General features: G+C 48.1%; 1 protein-coding gene across 4 annotated transcripts; it reads left to right on the forward strand.

The window, feature by feature from the left end:
* The first annotated feature begins 847 nt into the window (after positions 1 to 847).
* CASP10 (caspase 10) lies at positions 848 to 22391 on the forward strand. 4 transcript variants are annotated; one of them, XM_075933868.1, is made up of 12 exons: positions 848 to 1259; positions 5388 to 5511; positions 6305 to 6653; positions 7390 to 7489; positions 8770 to 8908; positions 10669 to 10778; positions 12715 to 12751; positions 13155 to 13226; positions 13566 to 13654; positions 15235 to 15346; positions 17031 to 17535; positions 21825 to 22391. In XM_075933868.1, the coding sequence occupies exons 3-12, from the start codon at positions 6340 to 6342 to the stop codon at positions 21985 to 21987; spliced, it is 1641 nt and encodes a 546-aa protein (XP_075789983.1). In that variant the 5' UTR covers positions 848 to 1259; positions 5388 to 5511; positions 6305 to 6339; the 3' UTR covers positions 21988 to 22391. The 4 variants fall into 4 exon arrangements, with proteins under 4 accessions (XP_075789983.1, XP_075789985.1, XP_075789984.1 ...); XM_075933870.1 differs by having other exon boundaries at positions 8773 to 8908; XM_075933869.1 differs by having other exon boundaries at positions 5392 to 5511.
* Positions 22392 to 23152: the final 761 nt, after the last annotated feature.

Consider the following 23152-nt stretch of genomic DNA (forward strand, 5'->3'; position numbering starts at 1 on the left):
TGTAAGGGGTGCGTGGCTTCTCTTACAGCTGCCATCAGGAGCTGCGCACCTGGCTCCCACGGTGCCAGCCCCACAGCATCGGACAACAGCACCCTTGCCCCTATGGCTGCGGGGCCATACATGGCCCAGCGTGTGCGCTAGCAGCGCTGGCCGGGCTGGGCTGGGCAGCGCATGCGCCATGCGCCCCATGGGTGAGCCCCGGGCTGTGCGCCAGGGGCCATGGCTGGTGCACGCATGCGCCATGTGCCCCAAGGGCAGGTTCCGGACTGTGCGCCAGCGGCTGTGGCCGGCGCCCCAGGGGCAGCGCCACACACCTGGGCCCAGGGTGCCAAAGGGGCTCGGGCCGGCCGTGTCTGCACAACTGAGATTATGAGGCAAGCGATGCTGTTTTTCCACAATTTCTGCCTGTGCACGTCAGCAGAAGTGCAAGTGCAGGTGCAAGAAGCTCCTGGCCCTCAGGGACCTTCTATGGGCTTTGAAGACCATGGTGGCTGAATTGGAGGAGCTAATGAAGGCAGAGAGGTACATTGATGAGACTTTCCAGGACACACTAGAAGAGTCCCATCCCTGGTCACACAGCCTTTGTGCTCTTGAGGACGTTTCAGAGGAGAAATGTTAACACTCAAGAAAGAGCTCTTGGAGTATTGGGGATAGCTCTTCGAAAACACCCACTCCATAGGTGCTGCTAAGGAAACTCTCAGACAATCTGTGCACTTTCGGTGCGCACCTAAGTGGAAGGGATGTGAGCAAGCACTGGAAGAAGAACTGGTGTAACTCCGCCCTGTAGGATTGTGCTACTGCTGGCAGCAATATCTTACAGGAGCCCTCCCTGCTAGCCTACCAATCGGAAAGCGCTCCGGGAAGCCAGTTCCTAGAAGGGAGCAGCCTTCTCCAGGCCAGAGCCGGGACAGTCACCGTGACGAGGCATTTCACGGCCGCGGTGCCTGCAGGCGGGACCCTGGTCTGAGAGTCGGGGGCTTGGGAACGCGGCCGGTGTAAAGTCAAAAAGTGAGCGAGTCCCCAGGGGAGAGCGCGGGGCCATCCCGGGGGCTGGACCTGCCCCGGCGCCGCCCCCCGCAGACCCCAGGCAGACCCCCACCCTGCTGCGGGAGGAGACGCGCCCCGTGCGGCTGCGATCACCAGCCCCGCCCGCGGCCCGGTGCGCCCTTCAGACGCGGGGCGGCGCTGCGAGAGGCCGGCAGCGGAACCGGAGTGAGACCCCCGCGCCTGCCGCACAGCGCGCCGCGGCCTGCTGCCGGGTGAGGCGCTTCCCGTCCAGCCCCCCCCAGCACCCCGCCCCCACTGCCGGCAGCCCCCCCCCGGTATTAGCCCCTCCGCCCCCACTGCCGGCAGCCCCCCCCCCGCATTAGCCCCCCCTCCGCCCCCACTGCCGGCAGCCCCCCCCCCCCCGGTATTAGCCCCTCCGCCCCCACTGCCGGCAGCCCCCCCCCGGTATTAGCCCCCCCACCACCTCCACTGCCGGCAGCCCCCCCCCGGTATTAGCCCCCCCTCCACCCTCACTGCCGGCAGCCCCCCCCTCGGTATTAGCCCCTCCACCCTCACTGCCGGCAGCCCCCCCCCCGGTATTAGCCCCTCCGTCCCCACTACCGGCAGCCCCCCCCCGGTATTAGCCCCTCCGTCCCCACTGCCGGCAGCCCCCCCCGATATTAGCCCCCCCACCCCCACTGCCGGCAGCCCTCCCCCCGGTATTAGGCCCCCACCCCCACTACTGGCAGCCCCCCCGGTATTAGTTCCCTCGTCTCCACTGCCAGTCCTCCCCCCCCCGTATTAGCCCCTCCCACTGCTGGCAGCCCCCCCCCCCGGGTATTAGGCCCCGCCCCCTCTACCGGCAGCCCCCCTGGTATTAGTTCCCTCGCCTCCACTGCCAGCCCCCCCCCGTATTAGCTGCCCCCCGGTATTAGCCCCTCCGCACCCACTGCCGGCAGCCCCCCCTCGGTATTAGCCTCCCCCCGGCCCCTACTGCCGGCAGCCGCTCCCCCTGGTATTAGCCCCCTCGCGCCCACTGCCGGCAGCTTTCCCCCTCCGGTATCAGCTCCCCCCCCCTCCCGCCCCCAGTCCCTACTCCTGACAGTACCGCCCACCCGGCACCCGGCGCCCTCCGGCAGCCCCCCCCCTCCCAACCCGCCCTTCCGGCAGTCCCCTCCTCAGCCCCCACTCCTTGCAGACCTTCTCTGGCACCTGCCACCCAGACCCCCCCATTCCCTGCAGCCCCCCTCCCTCGGCACCCAGCCCTCCTCCCAGTGCACTGTCCCCAGCCCCCACTCTCTGCAGCCTGCCTCCCCCTGGCACCTAGCACCCACTCCATGCAGCTCCCCCACTTCTAGCACCCAGCCCCCCCAGTTTACTGCCACTCACGGCACCCAGCCCCCACTCCCTGCAGCCCCCTTCCACCCGCAGCCCCACTTCTGCACAACTTCTCACATCTTACACCCAGCCCTCCACACTCAGAGCTTGCACAAACACCCTTTCTCCCACTGCACCCAGCACCCACTGTCTATACAATCCGCTGGCATCGGAACAGGCACCCTGCCCTTAACATTCCCATGAGCACCCTTTCCTGGCTCCTTGGGATGTTATCTGACTGAAATATGAGTTCTCTGATTAAAATGTGGCACTTGGCCAGGAAGGGTGAACCAGCTCCTAACCGGAGACCCAGCATCCAACTTTAAAATCACGTATGGAGATGTTAGATACTAAGCAGGGTAAAAAAAACAACAAATGGTCTGGTAGCACTTTATAGACTAACAAAACAAAGTGCTACCAGACCATTTGTTGTTTTTTTTCGTGTAACAGACTAACTTGGCTACCCCCTGAAGCTACGTGGATTGTTAGACTAGAACTTGGAAATGCCAACTAGCATTTTGAGATCGGTGGAGTGGTAGGTGTGCTTAGGTCTGATGATGGGAACAAACAGCCCTTCTCTGCTACTTTGACTCAAGATCAGAAGGGAATATTAACATTTTTGATGAAACTTAATTGAAATAGTATTATTGGTTACATGTCTCTTTGAAGGTTGTGGGACACTGAATGTGAACAGATTAAATGGAAAAATTGCCTTGTTCTAGTGGCACAAGGACAGAAGATGCATCTGATGAAGTGGGTCTTTGCCCACGAAAGCTTATGCTCCAATAAATCTGTTAGTCTGTAAGGTGCCACAGGACTCCTTGTTGCTTATGAAATAAAAGTTTACCAACCTGAAGATCCTGCATGTTCAGACATTTTCCTTTCATCATCTTCAACACAGCTTCCTCCTGACAAGGAACTTCTCATGATGATGTTTTATTTGGGCCCCCAGGCTTTTCATTTCTTTGTTGCACTGTTTGCATTTAGCATGAACACCTACCTTCATTGAACTTTTTAAAATTTTCCACTTTTTGAGAGGGAGGTAAGGGACTGATTCTGTGTACTCATATTTGCAAAAGGACAATAGGATTCAGGTCTGTTGTTTCTCATCTCTATATATTACTCATTTTAAAACATTTTTGCTGTTAACAACCATGTTATCTCTGGAAGCACAAATCCACAGTGTAAGAACTAGGGATGTTAAAGATTAGTCGATGATCTGATAAGCAAATGCTTATCGGATAGTCTTTTGACTAAATTACTAGTTGATTTCCTCCTCCCCTCCCTCCTCTGCCTCTGAGATAGAGGCAGCAAAGGGAGGGGGAAGGGGTACTTCAAAGTACCCTAAGGTGGCGTTTCAAAGGAGCAGCCGCTGCACTGCTGATCCGCGCATCAGCTGTGCAGTGGCTGCCCCTTTAAAATGCCATCTCCGCACATTTCAAAGGGGCAGCAGTGGATCCTGGTGTCAGCTGGGGACTCCCCAGTTGATTCCGGGCTCTGCATGGCATTTCCCCAGAACCCGGGGTCAGCTGGGGAGTTCCACTGCCACGCAGAGCCCTGGATCAGCTGGGCCTCCCCAGCTGATCCTGGGCTCTGCGCAGCACTTCCCCAGAACCCAGGGCAAGTTCTGGGAAAGTGCCATGAGGAGCCCAGGGCCAGCTGGGGAGTCCTCAGCTGACCCCCGGGCTCTTAGCAACATGCAGCTTAGCATGGAGCCCGGGGTCAGCTAACCCTGGGCTCCATGGCTTTGAAATGCACAAGAGCCCCATCTGGGGACTCTTGTGCATTTCAAAGCAGGCACCTGCTGCAGCCTGGAGTCAGCAGGACTTCCTGTTGGCCCTGGGCTGAACGTGGAGTTCCGCATTCCTCCTTTGGAATGTACATTTCAACGGAGGAATGCGGAAGTGCCTATTGACTAGTTGATGGAAATTCCATTGACTAGTCAATGAACTGCATTTTAACATCCTTAGTAAGAACTGCAAAACTAAGCATCTCCGATGGTATCTTCTAGACTGAACACTAAGTCCCATTGGGTAGATAGAAATACCTAATACCCTACACAGAAGCCTCTGGAAAGCTAATCCATAAACTATTGGAACTCATTTACAAAACGTTTCTTAAGCATCACATACAGCTATTGTCTCGTACTATAGAATTAGTATTTATAATCCCTATTCCATTATTAGATATCTTTGAGCTATAGCTATCTTTAGATAGGGTTTTTTCCTCTCAAAAAGCATTTTATCAAAAAACAATTTTTTTAATCATTGATTTTTATCCACCTTGCTTTATGTGGGTTTATTGGGATTTGACACACTGGCAGAGAAGAATAGGGTCTGCCTGTGGGTGGCAGGAGAAGTTGTGCAGGGAATGGGGGCTATATGGCTATGGGAGGGAAGGAAGTTTGTGTAGCTCCTTTTAACTGATAGGTCTGCACTTGGAGCTGAGGTGTGATTCCCAGCTAGAAGGGATGCACCTGCTGTAGCGCTCATCTAGCTAGTGCAGTCAAAATAGGACAGCCAAAGCAGACAGTGCCAGTTGCTGCCCTGGGTATGTACCTAGGATCTCTTGATAGGATTATGCTTTGGGATGCTGGCCCTCCTGCTGTCCTTGTTTAAAAACCAGTCCTCCAGTAAAGGCCTTACATCTATGCCTTATTGCAGCCACTTTGTTTATAAGGGAAGAGGGGGCTGCACTATGTGGTACAGAGGGTTGGGGTGTGTGACTGTGTGACAAGGAGTAATGTGGGCTCTTACTACATTTAAAGTGCAGAGTCTCAGAGGTGGTAGCGAGCGTCCTCACTCCTCCCCAAATCGGCTAATGGAGTAGTCGATGGAAATTCCATCGACTACTTGATTAGCCAATTATTACTTAACACCCCAATTTCCCATGAACCATTGCACACAGCAATGCCTTGCTAGTTTCTTCCGGACACACGCACGTGCAGTCATCTTTTTACCTACTGACTCTGAATTTAGTGTTGATTGATCATCTCCCACTTTTCCTTTCATCTCTGTTCCAAGGTAGCTGTGGTGAAAGGCTTAAAGATGACTTACTGCCATGTAGTGGTCCACTGAGGAACCTCAACATGTCCAGGAAAGAAGGGACCTGGCAGTGAAAGAGAAGACAGATTATTCTCCATTAAATGTAAGAGCTTTGTATTCATTTCCCCAGAACCATATTAGTTTCATCCCTATTAAATTCCGCAGGACTTTTTCAGGAGGAAGGATTGAGCGTAGGAAGGGGACGCTTTTGCTTTCACATTTGGTACAGAACAGCAGACTAGCTGCATAGTGGTTGTAGGAGAAGCGTTGTACACTGTACAGCTGCCACAATACTGAGAGCTTGGGCTTCCAGGTGGTAATGTTGCCGCTGCTGTGTTTCAACCTGGAGGGGCACCAGCCATTTTGGCACCAGGGCAGAAAACATTTCCAGTGCCCCCCCTTGCCTCCGGCGGCTGAGCTCCCCTCCCAAAAAAAGCTATGCAGCACCCCAGTTGGGTGCTCACCCAGCCCTAGCTTTGGGCTGGAAGGGGTACCTCCTCCGCCTCCTTGTCACCAAAAGGGGTGGTAGAGCACCCATGGTGCAAAGCCAGGGGCAGGAGGAAGTGGCACTTGTCCTCTGACAGCCATGGAAAGTTATAATCAAGCTGCAGGACCAAGAGTGGCACCTTGTTCTTTCTGCCCCTCCCCTTCCCTTAAAGACACTGGAGTGAGGAAGGGGGACTCCTCCCTCTCTTGATTCAGAGACGAGAAGGAAGCAGGGGAAGGATTTAGGTCATCTGCTGAGTATTTAGCTTCTGATGGGTTTGGAAGAAGTATCTGGCCAACACAGCGTATAAAGGATGCTGTTTAGCGCCTATTGGAAGCTAAATTTCAGTTGTGCCCTAGCTCCGGTGCCATGTGATTCATTACATTGGTCTCTTCTTTTCCATTCTCAGGTTGTGAAGTGCATCTCCTAAAGGAAAACGCCAGCATGGATGATAACATGAGCGTGAGCTTTCGTAAGCAGCTTCTAATGATCAATGAACATCTGGGAACTGAAGAAGTGGAGGCCCTGAAATTTCTCTGTAGCGATTTGCTCTCCTTCAGACAACTAGAAGCTGTAAAATCAGCTCAGGACATTTTCCAGTTCCTTATGACTAAGGATTTTCTGAATAAGAAAGATACTTTCATTCTAGCTGAGCTCCTGTACAGGATTAGGTATCATTCCTTGCTCCAGGATCTTGGCTACACCAAGGAGGAAGTACGAGAAAATCTATGCCACAAAGGGAAGGTGTCTAATTACAGGTGGGCTTTCTAGGATGTGGGTATCTCCAGACATTTTCTGCCTTGAAAGGTTTTTGATCTATTGCTGTGTGATATTTGAAAGTTATGAAGTGAGGCTTGGTAACTAGGTTTTATAATGTGCAGATACTCAGACTGATCACTGACATTTCATAATTTTTTTCTTGGGATGAGGCTACCAAGCTCAGAGCATTCTTGGGACCTGTACATTGGGTCATCTTCTGACCCTCTGCTGTGCAAGAGGAGAGAATTGACACAGTGTGCCACAGACTGTCATTCCTCTCCTATAGCTTTTCACTACCATCACTCTGGTGCTTCCTCCTTTGCTTTGTCCCTCTCCTTCTGTGAATTCTTTGGTTGAATTGGGATTTTTTTATACTATCTTCCTCCTACCCCAAACTAAATTCCCTCCGTTCCTCCATATTAATTTGTTCTTAGCTGCTGCTCATGCTGCTCTAGTAATACACCCACTGCAGCTCTCTAGCATTCCCTTACTCTGCTTGTTGTGAATGTTGATCTTTGCTGAGCAAGCTAAGTGGAGATCCCCAGATGTGCTACAGGTGAAGCGGGTGGCAGCGTTAAAGGGGCATAGCAGTAGTGAGGTTAACAAAGGATACATTTCCATCCTCTGAGAGCATTGCTTTGGGTGTTTGGCCTAGAGGTAATGAGGTGCCAATGCCAGATGTACAGTATGTATACCATGGTATTTAGTTCACCTAACAGGATCTGTGTCACATAGGCAGATGCTGTATGAACTGTCAGAGGACATCACCAGAGAGGATTTACAAAGAGCCATGTTTCTCTTGAGGGATAAGCTCCCAAAGAAGCTGACAAGTATGGTATGTGGGGAGAGGTGCCTAGAGTGTTAGAGGCTGTTAGTGAGGCTAAGAGGGAGAGTGGATCAAGGGCTTTGGTAGTATATGGCATCAGCCTAGTGGGGCAGTAGCTATTTGGGCAGTGGTATATTTCTGCCAGAGGGGAGGTGATGGCAGAAGGTGGCTAAGAAATATAGAGCATGGCTCTCATTTACACAAAGGACAGTTACACTGCATTGGAGCTCTCTTGCGTTTGCTGTGTGATGGAATCTGAGTAACGATATTAAGAGGTGGATAATTCGCTAACCTTGTAGTTGATAGAATTTTTATCGACTCCATGATGAGTCGATAAAGGAAGAAGTGCTCAGTCCCGGCTCACGCGGGGCCCGGGAGCTACCTCTGCTATTAAAATGTAGTAAGAGTTGGGCAGGCAGGCAGGCAGCCCAGCTCCTCCTACATTTAAACTGGGAAGCCATAGCAGGGGTAGGTCCTGGACCCGGCGTGAGTTGAAACTGAGCCAGGCTGCCTGCCCGGCCGGAGCTGCCCCTATTCACAGGGGGCTCTCAGCTGGGAGGTGAGACCCCCCCGCAGATAAGGGCTGCTGCCGGCACCGCCTCCCCTCGTGCCTCTGATAGAGGCAGCAACGCGGGGCAGGGGGAGCAGGCAGCACCACAGAGACAATGCTGGGGGAAAACAGCTTTTAAACTTGCCCCTCCTCCCCGCTCCAGCACAGGCTCCTGCTCCCCCTCCTTGCTGCCTCTGATACAGAGGCAGCGGGGACAGGGAATGCAAGTAGTCAACTCCACTACCCCAAAAGCCCAGTCTTATCGGTTAGTCAACTACTCACATCCCTTCTGAGGTCACTGGGAAATATAATTCCAGACTAATCCCCCCAGCTGTGTTTCAGCACAGGTGGTTCTGGTCTGTGTATATGGACCAAGATACATGACATTAACTGGTTACTTGGTGGTGATACATACTGATACGGTGTGATTCTGGCTATGCAAGCAGAATCGAACCACATTTTGAAGCTGTCAGTGAACAACCCTGTGACATGATTTGCCCCCCATTGCTGAGCAGTGTACTGTGGAGTACTCCTTGGTAGTGAGAAGCAAACCTGATGATAAGTATAAAGTAGGCAGTGTAAGGCTCATGAGGTAGTCTGTATTTCAGCAATGTTTTCCAGGAGAATCTCCGACTATTCCTTTTTTTGGAAGGCAAAGCAGGCTTTTGTAGATCTTCCTAAGATTTAAGGAGCAGCTGAAGTGCATTTAACGCTTTTTCTCTCTCGCCTGTTTCACTAGCAGTCCTGTCTAGAGCTGCTGACGTTCCTGGAGAAACAAGCCCTTTTAGCAGAGAACAACCTGCAAACTCTGGAGAAAATTTGTGAGGACATTTCACCTGATCTCCTGGCAATCATAAACAAATACAAAATGGAAAGAGGTGAGTAATTCTCAGTGAGCTGCCGTGTGTTTACTAGCAGAGATGGAACTAGTTGCTGTTTCTGCTGTATGCCCTCTGCATACTTTGCTACATCTGAGACTAAAATTGGGACACTTGTGGTTTTTACAAATGAGTTCTGCTTTGCTGCCTCTAGTTTTTGCTACCTGCTAGCTGCAGTACTGTAAGAATATATGTTGTAGCTCCAGAGTAGCTGTGGCCAGGCAAAGTGGTCCAGTGAATGGGGCATGGGACTTGGACATGTTTCTTCTGTCCCTAACTCTACCATTGACCCTGCTGTAAGCAAGTCACATCACCTCTGTGCCTCAGTTTTCACGTGTGTGAAATGGAAGTAATCAGACTCCCCTTTGGATAGAGCTATGGTTAGGGCTATGGTTTGTCACCGAGGCCACGGGAGTCATGGAATCAGCTGTTGATTGGGAGCTGGTGGGAGCTCAGCCTTCCAGGAGCAGAGGGCAGCAGGGGTGCTCCGCAGCTCCCAGTTGCTGCGCAGGAGGGAGGGGGGTGTGCTGCACAGCTCCCAGCCACCGCTAGCACCCTGGAATGCAGTGCTACCCTGTGCAGTGGAGGAGCCAGGGCTGCGGAGCTGTGGCAGCAGAGCCGCGGGTGTGGATTTGCAACAGGTTGTGGGAGACCCTGCAACTCTGAGCCAGGCCCCTCAGGCATTTGTGAATATTTCTTTAATGCCTGTGACCTGTTCATGCCGTTTGCTAAAAATATGCAGGACAAAATCTAGCCTTATTTATGGTTATGGATGAACAGAACTCTAGAAGTGCTATGTATTAACCTGCACTAGGGATGTTAAATATCGGTTAATTGAATAGTCGATTAACCTCGTGAATTTTTATTGGTTAGTCAACTATTCTATAGTCCCCGGGGATGAGGCCGGCAGCCAGTGTGCTCCAGCCCCGCTCCCGAGGAGCCCCCTGCGACTCGGCGCTGCTACATCTCTATCAGAGGCAGAAGCATTGTGTGCCAGGCGGGAGCTGGTCCATGAGGGGAGCCAGTTTCAAAACCAGCTCCCCTCGGCTGCCTGTCACCCTGCATGGCTGCACAGCGTGGGATGGTAGCAGCCCCTGTCCGGGGTGAGGGGCGGGACTGAGCTCCCAGACACCACACGAGCCAGAACTGAGCTGGGCTGCCTGCCTACCTGGCTCCTAATACACTTTAAATGCAGAGCCACAGCAGGGATAGGTCCCAGACTTGGCACGAGCCAGGACTGAGTCGGGTTGCTGGCCAGCCTGCTAAAAAATTTACTGATAAGATGGAGGCGGGGAGGGAAATGCATGTAGTCTATAGCATTAACTGATAAGCTTTGGCTTATTGGTTAATCGACTACACTATTACATCCCTAACCTGCACTGGAGGGAGGGTGCCAGGCTAAATGAGTATTGTGTGTATATATATATGTAAAGTACAAGATTGTGGTTCAGTCACCATTAGAGTCTATTAAGCTTATTTCAGTTAGGCAAGTAATTTGCATGCTTAAAGAGCACACTGTTTTAGTTAGACAGCTATCTAGAACCTGTTCTGGGAGGAGCTGGAGAGTCATCTCCTCCCTCTCCCCCCGATTTCATCGCTTCTCATCCCCTTCATGGAATTTCTGTATGTCTATGTTTTAAACCTCTCTCAGTGGATGACTCTCCATATTTTCCTTCAGTGAGGAGTTAAGTTTATGCTTAGCTATAAGGCACATGGGGTTCTTGCCTTCACAGAGTTGTTCATTATGCCTCTTCTGTTAGTTTCTGTGCAGGAAAGCAGTCTGTCAGCTAATTCAGCTGCATCATTTTCCCATCACCGCCTTGGACAGTTTCATTCTGGAGGTGATGTTGGGCTATTGATTTCCTCACAGGTATGCTGCAGTGAGCTTATTTTCTTCACTCTTGTTTCTGTATTGCCATTGGCTGGAGTCCAGCTAAATTTTCACATCTGGTTTGAAGAAGGGAGCAGAATCTCCCTTGGTAGCTATAAATGTGGCTACCAAGAATATGAAATAATTGGGGTCAGCACATCCTAAAAGCCAGTCATGCATTATTCCTCTTGAAAATATTTAGTATTAGGAAGGGAGAAGAATCAAAAGAGATGTCTCTAGATCAGTGTTTCCCAATTTTATTTGGCCACAGAACCCTTTTAAACTCAAAAGAATTTTGTGGAACCCCTAATAGCAGTCTTATATATGGAGCTGAAAAAGGAGACCACAAATAAGTAAGGATAATAGTAAACAAATGCTAAACAAGGTCATGAGATCAACACAAATGAAAACTGGTTTAAATAAAATTAATAAATGCTTAATATTTATTATTATTATTATTATTATTATTTTAACAACATGTTATTGTAATGGAATTTTCTCACGGAACCCTTATTTTCACTTCACGGAACCCCAGGGTTCCCCGGAACACCATTTGGGAAACACTGCTCTAGATAGTCTGACCTCATAGAATCACAGAGTTGTAAGAGACCTCAGGAGGTCATCAAGTCTAACCTCCTGCCCAAAGCAAGACCAATCCCAATTATGTTTCTAAGTTGGTCATTCCCAATCACCTGAGCTAAGTGGTTATGAAGACTTGATTATGCTCCCTGTAGACGAGCTGAGGTACATGTAGGCACTTGGGGAAGTTTGCATTGATGCTGTCTGTGATATACCCAGTTTATGTATAAATAGAGGACTTCAATTTCCATGGCTTTCAGTCTAGAACCTTACACAATGGAAAACTAGTACAATTACTTGTTTGTTTTTAAAGCATAGTTTGCATGAGACCATGTTATGCTCCTGTTTCCCTCTTTGATAACACAACAATTTGAAGTCACTCATAGGCAAGGCTTACCAAGCGTCAGCGAGCCTTGCTTGCCAGCCGCACGGAAGCGCACACTGCGCATGCGCAGAGCGCGCTGCACGGCCGTACCAGGCTAAAATCTACTCGTCACGGGCGAGTAGATTGCCTGATTTGTCGAGCTCTGCTCATAGGGATAAGAAGGTAACATTTAAAAATGATAAAAAATGTACACATCAAGGAACTTGCTGCTGTGGGATGTCATTGTCAAACCCTTTTGAATCTTAGCAAGCTATTTGTCAGCTATTTGGGGAAATATGCTAAGATTCAGTTGCAAGGGTTCTCAATTCTTATCTAGGGCACAGATGAGCTGAGGTAGAAATAAATCTCTTCCCTTGGAGATATAGATAAAGATAGTGTACAATTTAGGTGCGTCATGGGACTGGAAGCCTTCCTCCCCTGAAGCATCTATTGTCCCATGATTGAGCAAGGATATCAAACTATACAGAAATTGTTTTGCTCTGCTATGGTAATTTGTATGCTCCTGCACTATAGGGAATGTTTACCTTGGGAGAACTGCTGGCACCATGGACCTCAATAAGTTTTGTTGCTGACTTCAGTGTGCTAAGTGTTTCCTTTGTGCAATTGTGTGTACGGCAGGGACCACTTATAAGTTCAACGGAAGTGTAGTTTCACTGAAGGATACCATCTATGCTTTTGGAAAGGGGCTTCCCCGAAAACGAAACCCACTCTGCGGCCGTACCCTCCTCTAGATGTTCACCTCTGATGCGTTTGCTGCAGCTGTGAAATGTCTGGCCACTAAACCTCTAAACACATTGTTGCCCTTGGCTCTGTCTTGCTGCTCTCTGCTTCCCCTTATTTTTTTCCAAAACACCACATGTTGCTGACATTTATCAAGTCTTTTTTCTGTTAAAATTATTAAAATCTATTTTATTGATTTGTATTATATTTATTTTTTTAATGTGGTTATTCCTCTTTTCCTCCTTCATATAGGAGACCCCTGTCAAATCTCTGGGTTCTAAAATTTATGGTAAGTATTTCTGGAAAGTGGGTTTTTTACATCTATTTCTAGTTTGATATGTTTCTATGTTGTTTTAATTTACTCCAGAAAATTTTGAAGGCTCTGTTTACAACCGTAGTTTTAACATAATTTGATTTGCTTGAGGTTGTTTTATTTCTTTTCCCATTGGCACAAACTGGTTTGGGGGTTAGCTACTCACATTTAGAGAACAGTGACAGGTAATCAGCAAATCTCTCCTGTTGTGGATTGTCACTTGTGACAGTGAAATAGCCAACATTCTTTCCTTTTAATTATACACAAATACCATGAAATTAGGTGCTACGACTGTTACTGTAATAACTACTGTAATGTCAAATTGTTAATTTTGTGGGCCTGTGATTCAACTTTATTTCTATCTTTCTTGCTATTGTAGAGTCTTATAGTTCAGAGTCTGGGAGTCTGCGGGAACATGTTGAGAGTGTGCATTTCATAGCTGCCAGACAAGGTCTGTCTTAAGATCTGTATTTTTATTTTTCGTGGTTATTATTGCTGATTCCGTAAAAGTAAAGAGAGTATGAATGAATTTTCAGGGCAGGAGCAAACAGATTTGGAGAGCTCCTGAAATGCCCCTTGAGAGATGCTATGTTCTGTTTCCCTGGCTTGGAAGGACAGGCCAGTTGGACAGTAACAAGTAGAGGACTACAGAATTTTAACTGTTCCTTTTATTATTATTATTATAGTGCTATTATACTAAAAGTGCTGCATTTTAGTAGAACTCTGGTTTGGTGCTTCTACAGAGAGTTGATTTCGCCCCCCTAAACATTTGTATAATTTTTTTTTCTAGATGACAAAGCAGTAAATGTTACACATGGCATCTCTGAACTGAGAGAAGCACAACCTGCCAGGACCAGTGACCCAGAAAACAAAATCGAGGTAATCTCCAAAATATTTTCCTGGCTCTAATCAATCATTTGAGGGTTTGGAGCTCATCTTAAAAGTCAGTGTGCCATGTTTTCCACTGTTCTTAATATCTCCTCAGAATCCTGATATACTTTTCTTTTCCCCTCATACCAACAGACACCCATTGGGATCCCCCCTCCTATCTTCTTCCCTCTGGTTTAAATAGAGGTTGTGGGGCTTTCGGGGTGGGGCAGGGGAGGAATTAATGCTGCCCTTTTTATTTAACTGCTTCAGCTCCTAAAAATTCTTATACCAAAATATTTGTGTTGGTGCATCAGCAACATCAACTGATGTCTTCTGCCCTGTACTAGAAATGGTGCAGTTGGACACTGAAGGAGCGCAAAGCACTGACCCTGATTCTGTTCCCACTAAATGGGGAGTCACTCCATTATCAAGTCAGTAAGATGAAGCTATTGTAACTGGGAGCAGAGTCAAGCCTGCTCTTTTTAAAAGACTCTCCTCTTCATAATCTTGAGGATGAGTTGTAGATTTAGAGAGATGCTATTTGGCGACAAACTGATTTTTTAGTTTTTACCGTAGTCACATTTGAGACGAAGGGTCAGCCCTAAGCATGTGCCAGACTTGTGGCTTTAGAGGGCCCTGTTCTGCCAGTTTTCTTTCCCAGCACAAGAGCCACCTATACCTCCTAACCCTGGGAGACAAGTTTGGGGATCGATGTGTCTGTGACTTCACAATGCCAAGGGTTCAAGCTAATCTTCCTACTAGGTGGAAATAATCTGTTCCTGGCCCCTCAAGACTATTTACCCCCAACTCTCTACCAAATGTGGAATTCAGTTGCTAAGCCCTGCCCCACGTGCTCACTTTTCATGCTCAGAGCCAGATGTGATAAGGTCCTGAAATCTGCCTGGCGCTCCACATCTCTCTCCTCATACAGAACGACACGCCCGAGGGCGACGTTTTCCAAAGCGACTAGTGAATGTGGGTTTTATTTCAAACTTTGGGTCTGATCACTAGAGTGAGCATCAGCATTTCCTGACGTAACCAGCCTCCTTAAGGTTTCTCTGATTGGGAGCTTAAAAATTGGAAGCATCTCAAATCGCTGGTGACTTTGAAAATCTTGGTGTCTGACTCTGTTACAGGCTGAGTCCTTGCCTCACTACTAATTATTGTTGATAGTACATTAATATCACTTCTAAACTTAGCCTGGTAGTCCCACTTTTTAGCATACCTTTGTATTACATAAGCTGCAAAATGTCTATGGCTTTTAAGCAAGGCTAAATATCACTGTATGGTTCATTTTTAAAGCATTATAGGAGAAGAGTACGGCCTCTTCCCTTCCTCTAATGATATATATCTAAATCACAGAGGACAATATTTTTGGGGCGGATGGGAGGACAGCAAAAAGGGGATTCCAGAAACTCTAGGCAGTACAGAGATTGAAAACACCGGGGGAAGGGGAGGAGGGAAGGGAATACAGAAATAGTAACCGCGCAGGTGGATTGCACCCTTGAATCTTAAGGCAATAGATTGTCATCTTAAAAATATAATTCCAGCATAAAAGCTGTGAGTGTCTTTCTCCTTCCTGTCAACAGAAGCCAATAATCTATAAAATGGATGGGCCACACAGAGGTTATTGCCTCATTATTAATAATTCAAACTTTATTGGGACTCTTCAGGAGAGGAGAGGATCTTGTAAAGATGCTGGTAAGTCACTTCTGATTTAGGGTCTGCTCTGCATCTTCATGGGTTCTACTACTAATGCCCACGTAGGTTTTATTAGCTCGTATTTTAAGTATATTCTTATAAGCAGTGTATACTTATACAAGCCAAAAAATGCCACTTGTAGAATTTTATCATGGCAGGGGGAGGGAAACTAAACACAAGATTGATTACTAGACAGGAATGAGTTTGCAGTGGCATCTTTATCAGTGCAACCACTCTCTGTGTAATTCTAAGAGTGTCCAAAATAAAACTTCCACAGGAGTTACTATTACTAGATCTGTCATAAGAGAAATATGTTGGTTCGTTTTCTTAGAGCACTGAACCCCTGTTATATTAAATGTGACATCCATTGTATGTAACTATTAATAATTTTGTCTCTCTTATTTGTAGAAGCTTAGTGTAAACTGAGGTAATTCACAGATAAAAGTGACTTGAACTTATGATTTATCTCTTTGAGGTGACTTGTTAACAATGGAAAAATATGTGTTGTTGATACATTCTTGAATGTGCATATTGCAACAGTGTTTAGAGGCCATCTAGGTCAGGGGGGTCTTGTGTTACATGCTGTACAAACAAAAAGAAAACCATAGTCCCTTAGGGTATGTCTACACTACCCCGCTAGTTCGAACTAGCGGGGTAATGTAGGCATACCGCACTTGCAAATGAAGCCCGGGATTTGAATTTCCCGGGCTTCATTTGCATAAGCGGGGAGCCGCCATTTTTAAAACCCCGCTGGTTCGAACCCCGTGCAGCGCGGCTACACGGGGCACGAACTAGGTAGTTTGAACTAGGCTTCCTAGTTCGAACTACCGTTACTCCTCGTGAATGAGTACTACCTAGTACTAGTACTTTGAACTACCTAGTACTAGTACTTTGAACTAGTACTACCTAGTTCGTGCCCCGTGTAGCCGCGCTGCACGGGGTTCGAACCAGCGGGGTTTTAAAAATGGCGGCTCCCCGCTTATGCAAATGAAGCCCGGGAAATTCAAATCCCGGGCTTCATTTGCAAGTGCGGTATGCCTACATTACCCTCCTAGTTCGAACTAGGAGGGTAGTGTAGACATACCCTTATACATCTAAGTTTTGGGGTGGTTTAGCCCCTTTGACTACAGTCAATCTGTTCCTAATGCCCAATGCTAGTGTAAATGAGATCCAAGTCAGACCCTTTCGTTTTTCTTGTTATGTCGATTTTTTTGTAATGGTCTGTCCTTTTTATTTGTCGTTGGTTCACTTGCTCTCTTAATTCTCCAAATTCTGTAGTATTCCAAGGTCTCCATTTACTAGTATGAATGAGCGGGGTTGGAGGTACTGGGAGCAAACCCAACCTGAAATTCTGCAAAAGAGTATCCAATGTCTACCAGGAATCTCGGTTTTACTCATCTCGTTGAGTGCACACACTCAAAAGGGCCCGTAGACCTCAGGCCTTGCTTTATGAAACTCTGGCATGAAAACCTCAGACATATTATTGTCTGACCATGATTGTGCTGGCTTAGGTTCCATTTGTTCTGTTTAGTCTCAAATCTTTTGTAGCATGTGGGTTTGTTTGTAAGTGCAGCTTTGTGTAGTCTGTTACTCTTCAACTTAGCTTGTGTAGGAATTTTATATTGGGGTTATATTATTCTCGCGTCCTCCCCAGCTTTCTTTTAATTTTTTTTTTAAATAACAGAGTCCCTAGCACGAGTGTTTACGTGGCTTGGTCTGGATGTGAAGACTTATCCTGATCAGACATCAGTAGAGATAGAAAATCTCATGCAAGAATGGCGGACTTGGAACGATCACAGAGACAGGGACTGCTTTGTATGCTGCATTCTGTCTCACGGAGAGTCAGGATCCATCTATGGAGCAGATGAGCAAGAAGTACCAATCCGCAGGATCATGTCCTACTTCACGGCCAGGCAATGCCCACAGCTGGCTGAAAAACCCAAGCTCTTTTTTATTCAGGCATGTCAAGGCAAAGAGATACAACAGGCAGTCTACATTGAAGCAGATGCACAGAATCCTGATTTGCTTCCCATACAGCAGCGAGTCTCCCCTTCCGAAAGCATTCCGGAAGAAGCCGATTTCCTCCTTGGCATGGCCACGGTGGATGGTTATGCATCGTTCCGCCACATACAGCAGGGTACTTGGTACATTCAAGCCCTTTGCAACAAGTTACAGCTCTTGGTCCCAAGGTAATCCTTCTGTGTGGCTTGAGGGGGAGAACTTACTAATAACATAGGCCTGCATACCTGGCAGGTTGTTGTGTGGCATGCCAGAAGGAGGATCTACAGCACACCAGCTTGCTGTGTAGTAAAATCCCATGTAGACACTGCTGCGCTGTAGTGCAAGTCCAGGAGTGTGGGCTGGTGCACTAGTGCTCGACAGTGTAACGTGTGTGCTTGTACGCTGAGATTTTACTGCACTGGAGCAGTGTCCGTGGGACACTACTGCATGGTAAGCTGGCGTGCTGTAGATTTTGCCCCTGGCATCCTGTTCAGTAACATGCCAAGTAGACAAGCTGTACCCTAGAGGGTGGAGAAACGGGAGTGACTGCTGAAGTTTTTGCTCACCTCAGGCTCAGTGCTGGATTTCAGTGGAGCCAAAGGTGCGATTGATTGGCCCCGGGCCCCAGCGCAGCAAGGGGCCCTCCTGCCCCACACGCTCTCTCCCCCTTCAGCACAGGCTTTCCTCTTTCTGGCCTCTGCTCTGTGCTCCTGCCTGGCTGACTCAGGGCTTCTCCTCGCCAACACTTTCATCCTTTCTCAGCTTGTCACTGGCTGAGAGCTCATCTCCAAACATGCCCCCCCCACACACACATACACCCCTCGCTTCACTGGCATGCAGGCAGCCTACTAGAGAGGGGAGGGGGCTTGGAGAGGATCCTGGCAGAGAGTCCACAGTCACTTCATGTTTCCCTGGGGTCAGGAAGCCCGAGTCCCTGCTGCTGCCCAGTGCTGAGGCTGCGGCAGCAGAGGAAGGGGCAGCAGCAAAGTGGGGCACCGAGACCCTGAGCCGCTCACACTTGGTTGGCATCAGGTGTGAGTCAGAGAGGAAGGGGGAGCACTGAGTTCAGAGATCCCTCTACCCCGGGATTGGGCTGGGAACAGGGATCCTTGGAACTGGTCCTGCCTAGAGCAGGGGCTGGACTTGATGACCTTCTTAGGTCTCTTCCACCTCTATGATTCTAGGACAGCCCATCTGGGGATAGATGTAGGTTGGAAACAATGGAATGGGATCAGCTGGTGGTGTCTCTGCACAAGCAGCACAGCAGACTGCCCAGTTGCTCCTCTCTTCCCCTGCCGACCCCCATCCACCACTTATTTCCCACCCCCACTCCTGCTCCCTTAACACTTAGCTCTCCCACTTTAAAAAGTGATGGTCCCTCTGTATCAGAGGCAGCAAGGGATGGGGAGAAGCAGGAGCCAGTGCTGGGAGGAGCCAGCTTAAAAGCCAGTTCCTCCCTCTCCCCAGCACGTCCTCTCTGCGATGCCACTTGCCCCCACCCCCATGCTGCTGCCTCTGATAATGGCAGTGAGGGATTGCGGTGAAGGGAGGTGGGACACACACAGACGGACGGACAGGGGCTGCTGGACCTTGCACGAGCTGGGACTGTGCAAGCCTGGCTCAGTGCCAGGTCCAGGATCAACTCCCAATGCAGCTCTGCAGTTTAAATGAAGCGCAGGCTGGGCAGCCTGCCCACCCGGCTTTTACTACGTTTAAACTACATTTAAACTTACTACATTCAAACTGCTATTGACTACACGATTAGACAACAAAAATTCTATCAACTACATGATTAGCGATTCATCCACCTTTTAATATCCCTAGTAAGCATCAGCTCTGAGTGGATGGGGGAATCTCGTTTTCCCCCTCCCCAGCCTTGCTGTGTTTATCCCCAGGCCCTCCCTCGCTCCAGAAATAGCCTCTGGCCCCCACCCCACTGTGCTCTTACCCCCCCTCCCCCAGCCCCTGCCTTGCTCCATCGGGAGACCAGTCCTCCCCTGCCACATGCTCCTGTCCCCACTCCCTGTCCTGCTCCAGCTGGGGACCAACCCTCCCTTCCTCTCCCCTCCTCCCACACTTTTTACAATCATTCCCTGGAGGCCCCCCCAAAGATGCTTGGTGCCAGATTAACAAGGCTGCTAAGGCTGAAGGCTTGTCCACTTTCAAACTTGCACTAGTTTATTTTTTTTAACTCCTACATGGACACACTTAAATTAGTTTAAAACTGGTCATCTGTTTAGCTTCTCCCCTGTGAACTAACATAAATGTTTGCAGCACCAAGGCCTTAGGATAGTCTGAGGGGGCTGGGTTTTAGTTTTACCAAATCAAACTCAAAACCGACTCTAGGCTGCTTCATGTCCACGTTCTCCTTTTGAGTGGGTTCAGATGGCAGTATGTGGTTCTACCCCGTCTCTCTGGTGGTCAAATCAGCGCAATTTTAGTTTTGCAAACCACAGACCATGTGGATTTTGGATCTGTTTCTGTATGAATGGCCAGCTTAAGGGGGGTGAGGGTAGTTCTGAATGAAGCAGTCTGGCTTTATATACCGACGCAGTAACTTCTAGATGCTATGGTAGAATAACAGAAAATGCTACAGTCTTGCAGGTGATGTTTCTTTGCTGCTGCCTGGTGTTGCAGTAAAGTGCATGATGTCTGTGCATGAGTCCAGCTATGAGGAACTCTTGATTAGGTTTCCTTGCTATAAGTGGCCAGCATCGGGGGGAGAGGGTGCAAACTTCCTCCCTTGTGTAACCTCGCTGATTTGAATGGGGTCACAAGAGATCAATCTGGTGCAAGAGTACAGATTTAGGTCATTACTTTACTTTTCTCTTGTTATTTCATGATTGTCTCCTCTTCTTTAATACAATGTGCTGTAAATACACTCTGGCATCCGAGGGTGTCTTGGTCCCAATTTTATGCACATATAGAAGACAAGCTGTCTGGGAAAATGTAGGAATACTTATGTAAGGGGTGTATTAGTAGTTTATCATCATCTACGCTCAAAATCTTTAGTTCCATTTCCCTATAGCTCTTGCCTCTCTGGCAAGTTGAGAATTTCCTAAGGAGGTAGGCCCTAGACTGTACTCAATTCTCCCCAAAATCAGTACCTTTGTCCCAAGGTGAATCTTCTCCTCCTGTCCCTTTATGGATCTATTTTCCATCTTGGCATTCCTTCTGCTTCCCTTTATTTTGGGAGTTGTGTCTCTTCCTCTCTGGAATGAGCTGGGTTGGTTAATATAGTCTAAACTAGTGATGGACAACCTAGGCTAGTGAGTAGGACACGAGTGGCCCTCCTTCATCTCAGTGGGCCACGAGATTGTCATAACCAATAAGATCTCCTGGAATAGGGTAGTTTTGCTAACTGCACTTGCGTACCTAAAATTTGTGGGGGTGTCAGTTGAACCATAGCAGCACTTTGATTGGATGCACAGGGCGCACATGGCTCTCACAGTGTTGTGTGCAATCAGCATGTGCTTCACTTCACATGTCCTTGTTTTACGTGTGTGTCACTTTAGTAATACTGGGAGGCGAAAGACTACGCAATGGAAACCAGCAGAATCCGGCAATCCTGCGCAAGGCCAGTAGCAAACAAATGATCTCTTGGGCCACACGCAGAATCCTGAAGGCTGCAGTTTGCCCACCACCTGTCCACACCCTCACACTTCTAGCAGCCACTGACAGGACTGGTTAATTGGAGTCGTTTGCTCATGAAGTTGTGTTTTCTCTCTCTCTCCACGCGGCAGTTCATTCTATCACAAGTAGAATGTGTGTATGAGAGAGTCTCTGAGTCAGGACACAATTGAAATCAGAGAGAATTGCTGTTGATTTTACTGGTGGGATAGTGGCTTTCCTAGTCTCAATCTACTATATATATTTGAGAGAGTTTGTGAGTGTGTCTGTGCATCCATCTGTGAGTTCATTTGTTCCAGAACTACTCCTCAACAGCAAGACCTAGGACCACCACATTTTGTAGGCAGTTTCCTTTTACCATAACTTAAAGCAAGGTCAGGGTTGTGTGGAATGTGATTTTTCTCATCGAACGGAAAGGAAGTGATAGCAGGGACAGTTATACTCCAGAATGATCATGGGGGCAGCAAGTGCTCAAGCCCCAGGGAGCAGCCACTGACAGCCTGCACCCCGTCTCCTGAAGCCCCTTACACTCTCATCCCCCTGCCCTGACTCCTGCACTCCCACCTTCTGCCCTGAACCCCTCCTTGCCACCCAACCCCGACTCCTGCATGCCTGGTCCCTTGCCCTGCACATCCTTAAGCTGCTACCCTGACTCATGCATCCACACACCCCACGCGCGCGCACACAGTTCCCTGCCCTGAAGGACCCGAGAAACTTCAGATAAGTCTTCTAGCGCCTCATAATTCAGAAAAGTATTTAATCTGGGTTAGTGTGATTATGGCATTAGTTCTGTGAATCGGTTAGTGATTCTGTTTGATCAGAGATCTTGTCTTTTCTCTGGCTCTAGAGGTGAAGACATCTTGTCAATTCTTACTGAAGTCAATGAAGATGTGAGCAAACGTGCCGACAACTTGGGGAGAAAGAAACAGATGCCTCAACCAGCCTACACCTTGAGGAAGAAACTGATATTCCCAGTGCCTAGAAATCCACCCCCATTACAGCAGCAATAGGATTTTTTTTTCTTTTCATTCATAATTTCATCATGCATTGGACACATACATGATGTGGTAGATGGCTGAACACAAACGAGCTGCTGATTATCTTTTGTCTGTCAGGTGGAGAGTCTGATGCTGCTGTGGATCCCATAGGTTTTGATTAGCTTTGTTTTTAAACACAAAGGGCTACAGGTATTAATTTCACCGCTATTAATAAACACCACCACAAATGTGGGCATGTGAGAAATGGGTGAGAGTTACACTGGAACAAAATTAATGTCTTTGGGGTAAGAGTGACTATATCCTCTATTCCAGTGTGAGCAGACTAAAGTCTGTGTAAATGTCCTGCAAGGTGGATGTCCTGTGAGATGAGAAGTGGAATTCAATGTATAATAAAATCTTCAGTGGTGCATCTCTGACCTGGAACTTTTCACTTTGTTTTGTATCCAGGGGTGGTCGTGTTCTCATGTGGTGACCCGGGCATGTGGCAACATAAATTAAAGTTAATTGGCAAAAATTTCTATTGTTACTAAAACACTAATTTACATTTCTATAGCCTCTTTCTCTTCAAAGGACCCCTACATGCTTTTCCAACAGTATCCATGCAGAACTAGCTCCATCAAACTTTACAGGCAAGTAAGCGTAGTTGGCCCTACGTGTGATACAACTGTGGTTCTAGAAATGCTGGCTATTCCAAACTTTATGCACAGTTATACATGCAGGAGGAGATGATTTAATAAAATGCTGCTAGGGTAATAGAAGTTGGTAACATTTATTTTTAATTGCACAGTTTTTACAATTTAAAACACCACTCCCAAGAAAAATAATCTTCCCACAGCACCCAAAAGTGAGCTTTTGAGGTGAAGAAATAGGGCTGGCATTTAAGAGGCCTGCATTCAGTTCCTGATTATGCCTCTGACTTCATGGGTAACCTTGGGCAAGTCACTTAATCGCTCCATGCCTCAGTTCTCTGTCTAGAAAATGGGAAATAGTGTTTCCCTAGACTGTTGGTGTCAGGATAAAATAATTAACATTTGTGAGGTGCTTTAGATAATTGTGGTGCAGGAAAATGATAGGAGTATCCAGGGAGATCGACCTAGATCCCAGGCCACAGTATTTAAAGGGAAGATACTTAGGATTAAGCCAGGACCCAATCCTGTAAGGTGCTGATATCCCACAT

Source organism: Pelodiscus sinensis, chromosome 7 (genome assembly GCF_049634645.1).
Source record: "Pelodiscus sinensis isolate JC-2024 chromosome 7, ASM4963464v1, whole genome shotgun sequence".
Taxonomy (NCBI): domain Eukaryota; kingdom Metazoa; phylum Chordata; order Testudines; family Trionychidae; genus Pelodiscus; species Pelodiscus sinensis.

Excerpts from the sequence above, each read along its gene's own strand:
- CASP10 (XM_075933868.1), top strand. The coding sequence starts at position 6,340 with ATGGATGATAACATGAGCGTGAGCTTTCGTAAGCAGCTTCTAATGATC. Across the intron at positions 6,654-7,389 it reads GGGAAGGTGTCTAATTACAG|GCAGATGCTGTATGAACTGT; the intron begins GTGGGCTTTCTA and ends TGTGTCACATAG. Across the intron at positions 17,536-21,824 it reads TTACAGCTCTTGGTCCCAAG|AGGTGAAGACATCTTGTCAA; the intron begins GTAATCCTTCTG and ends CTCTGGCTCTAG.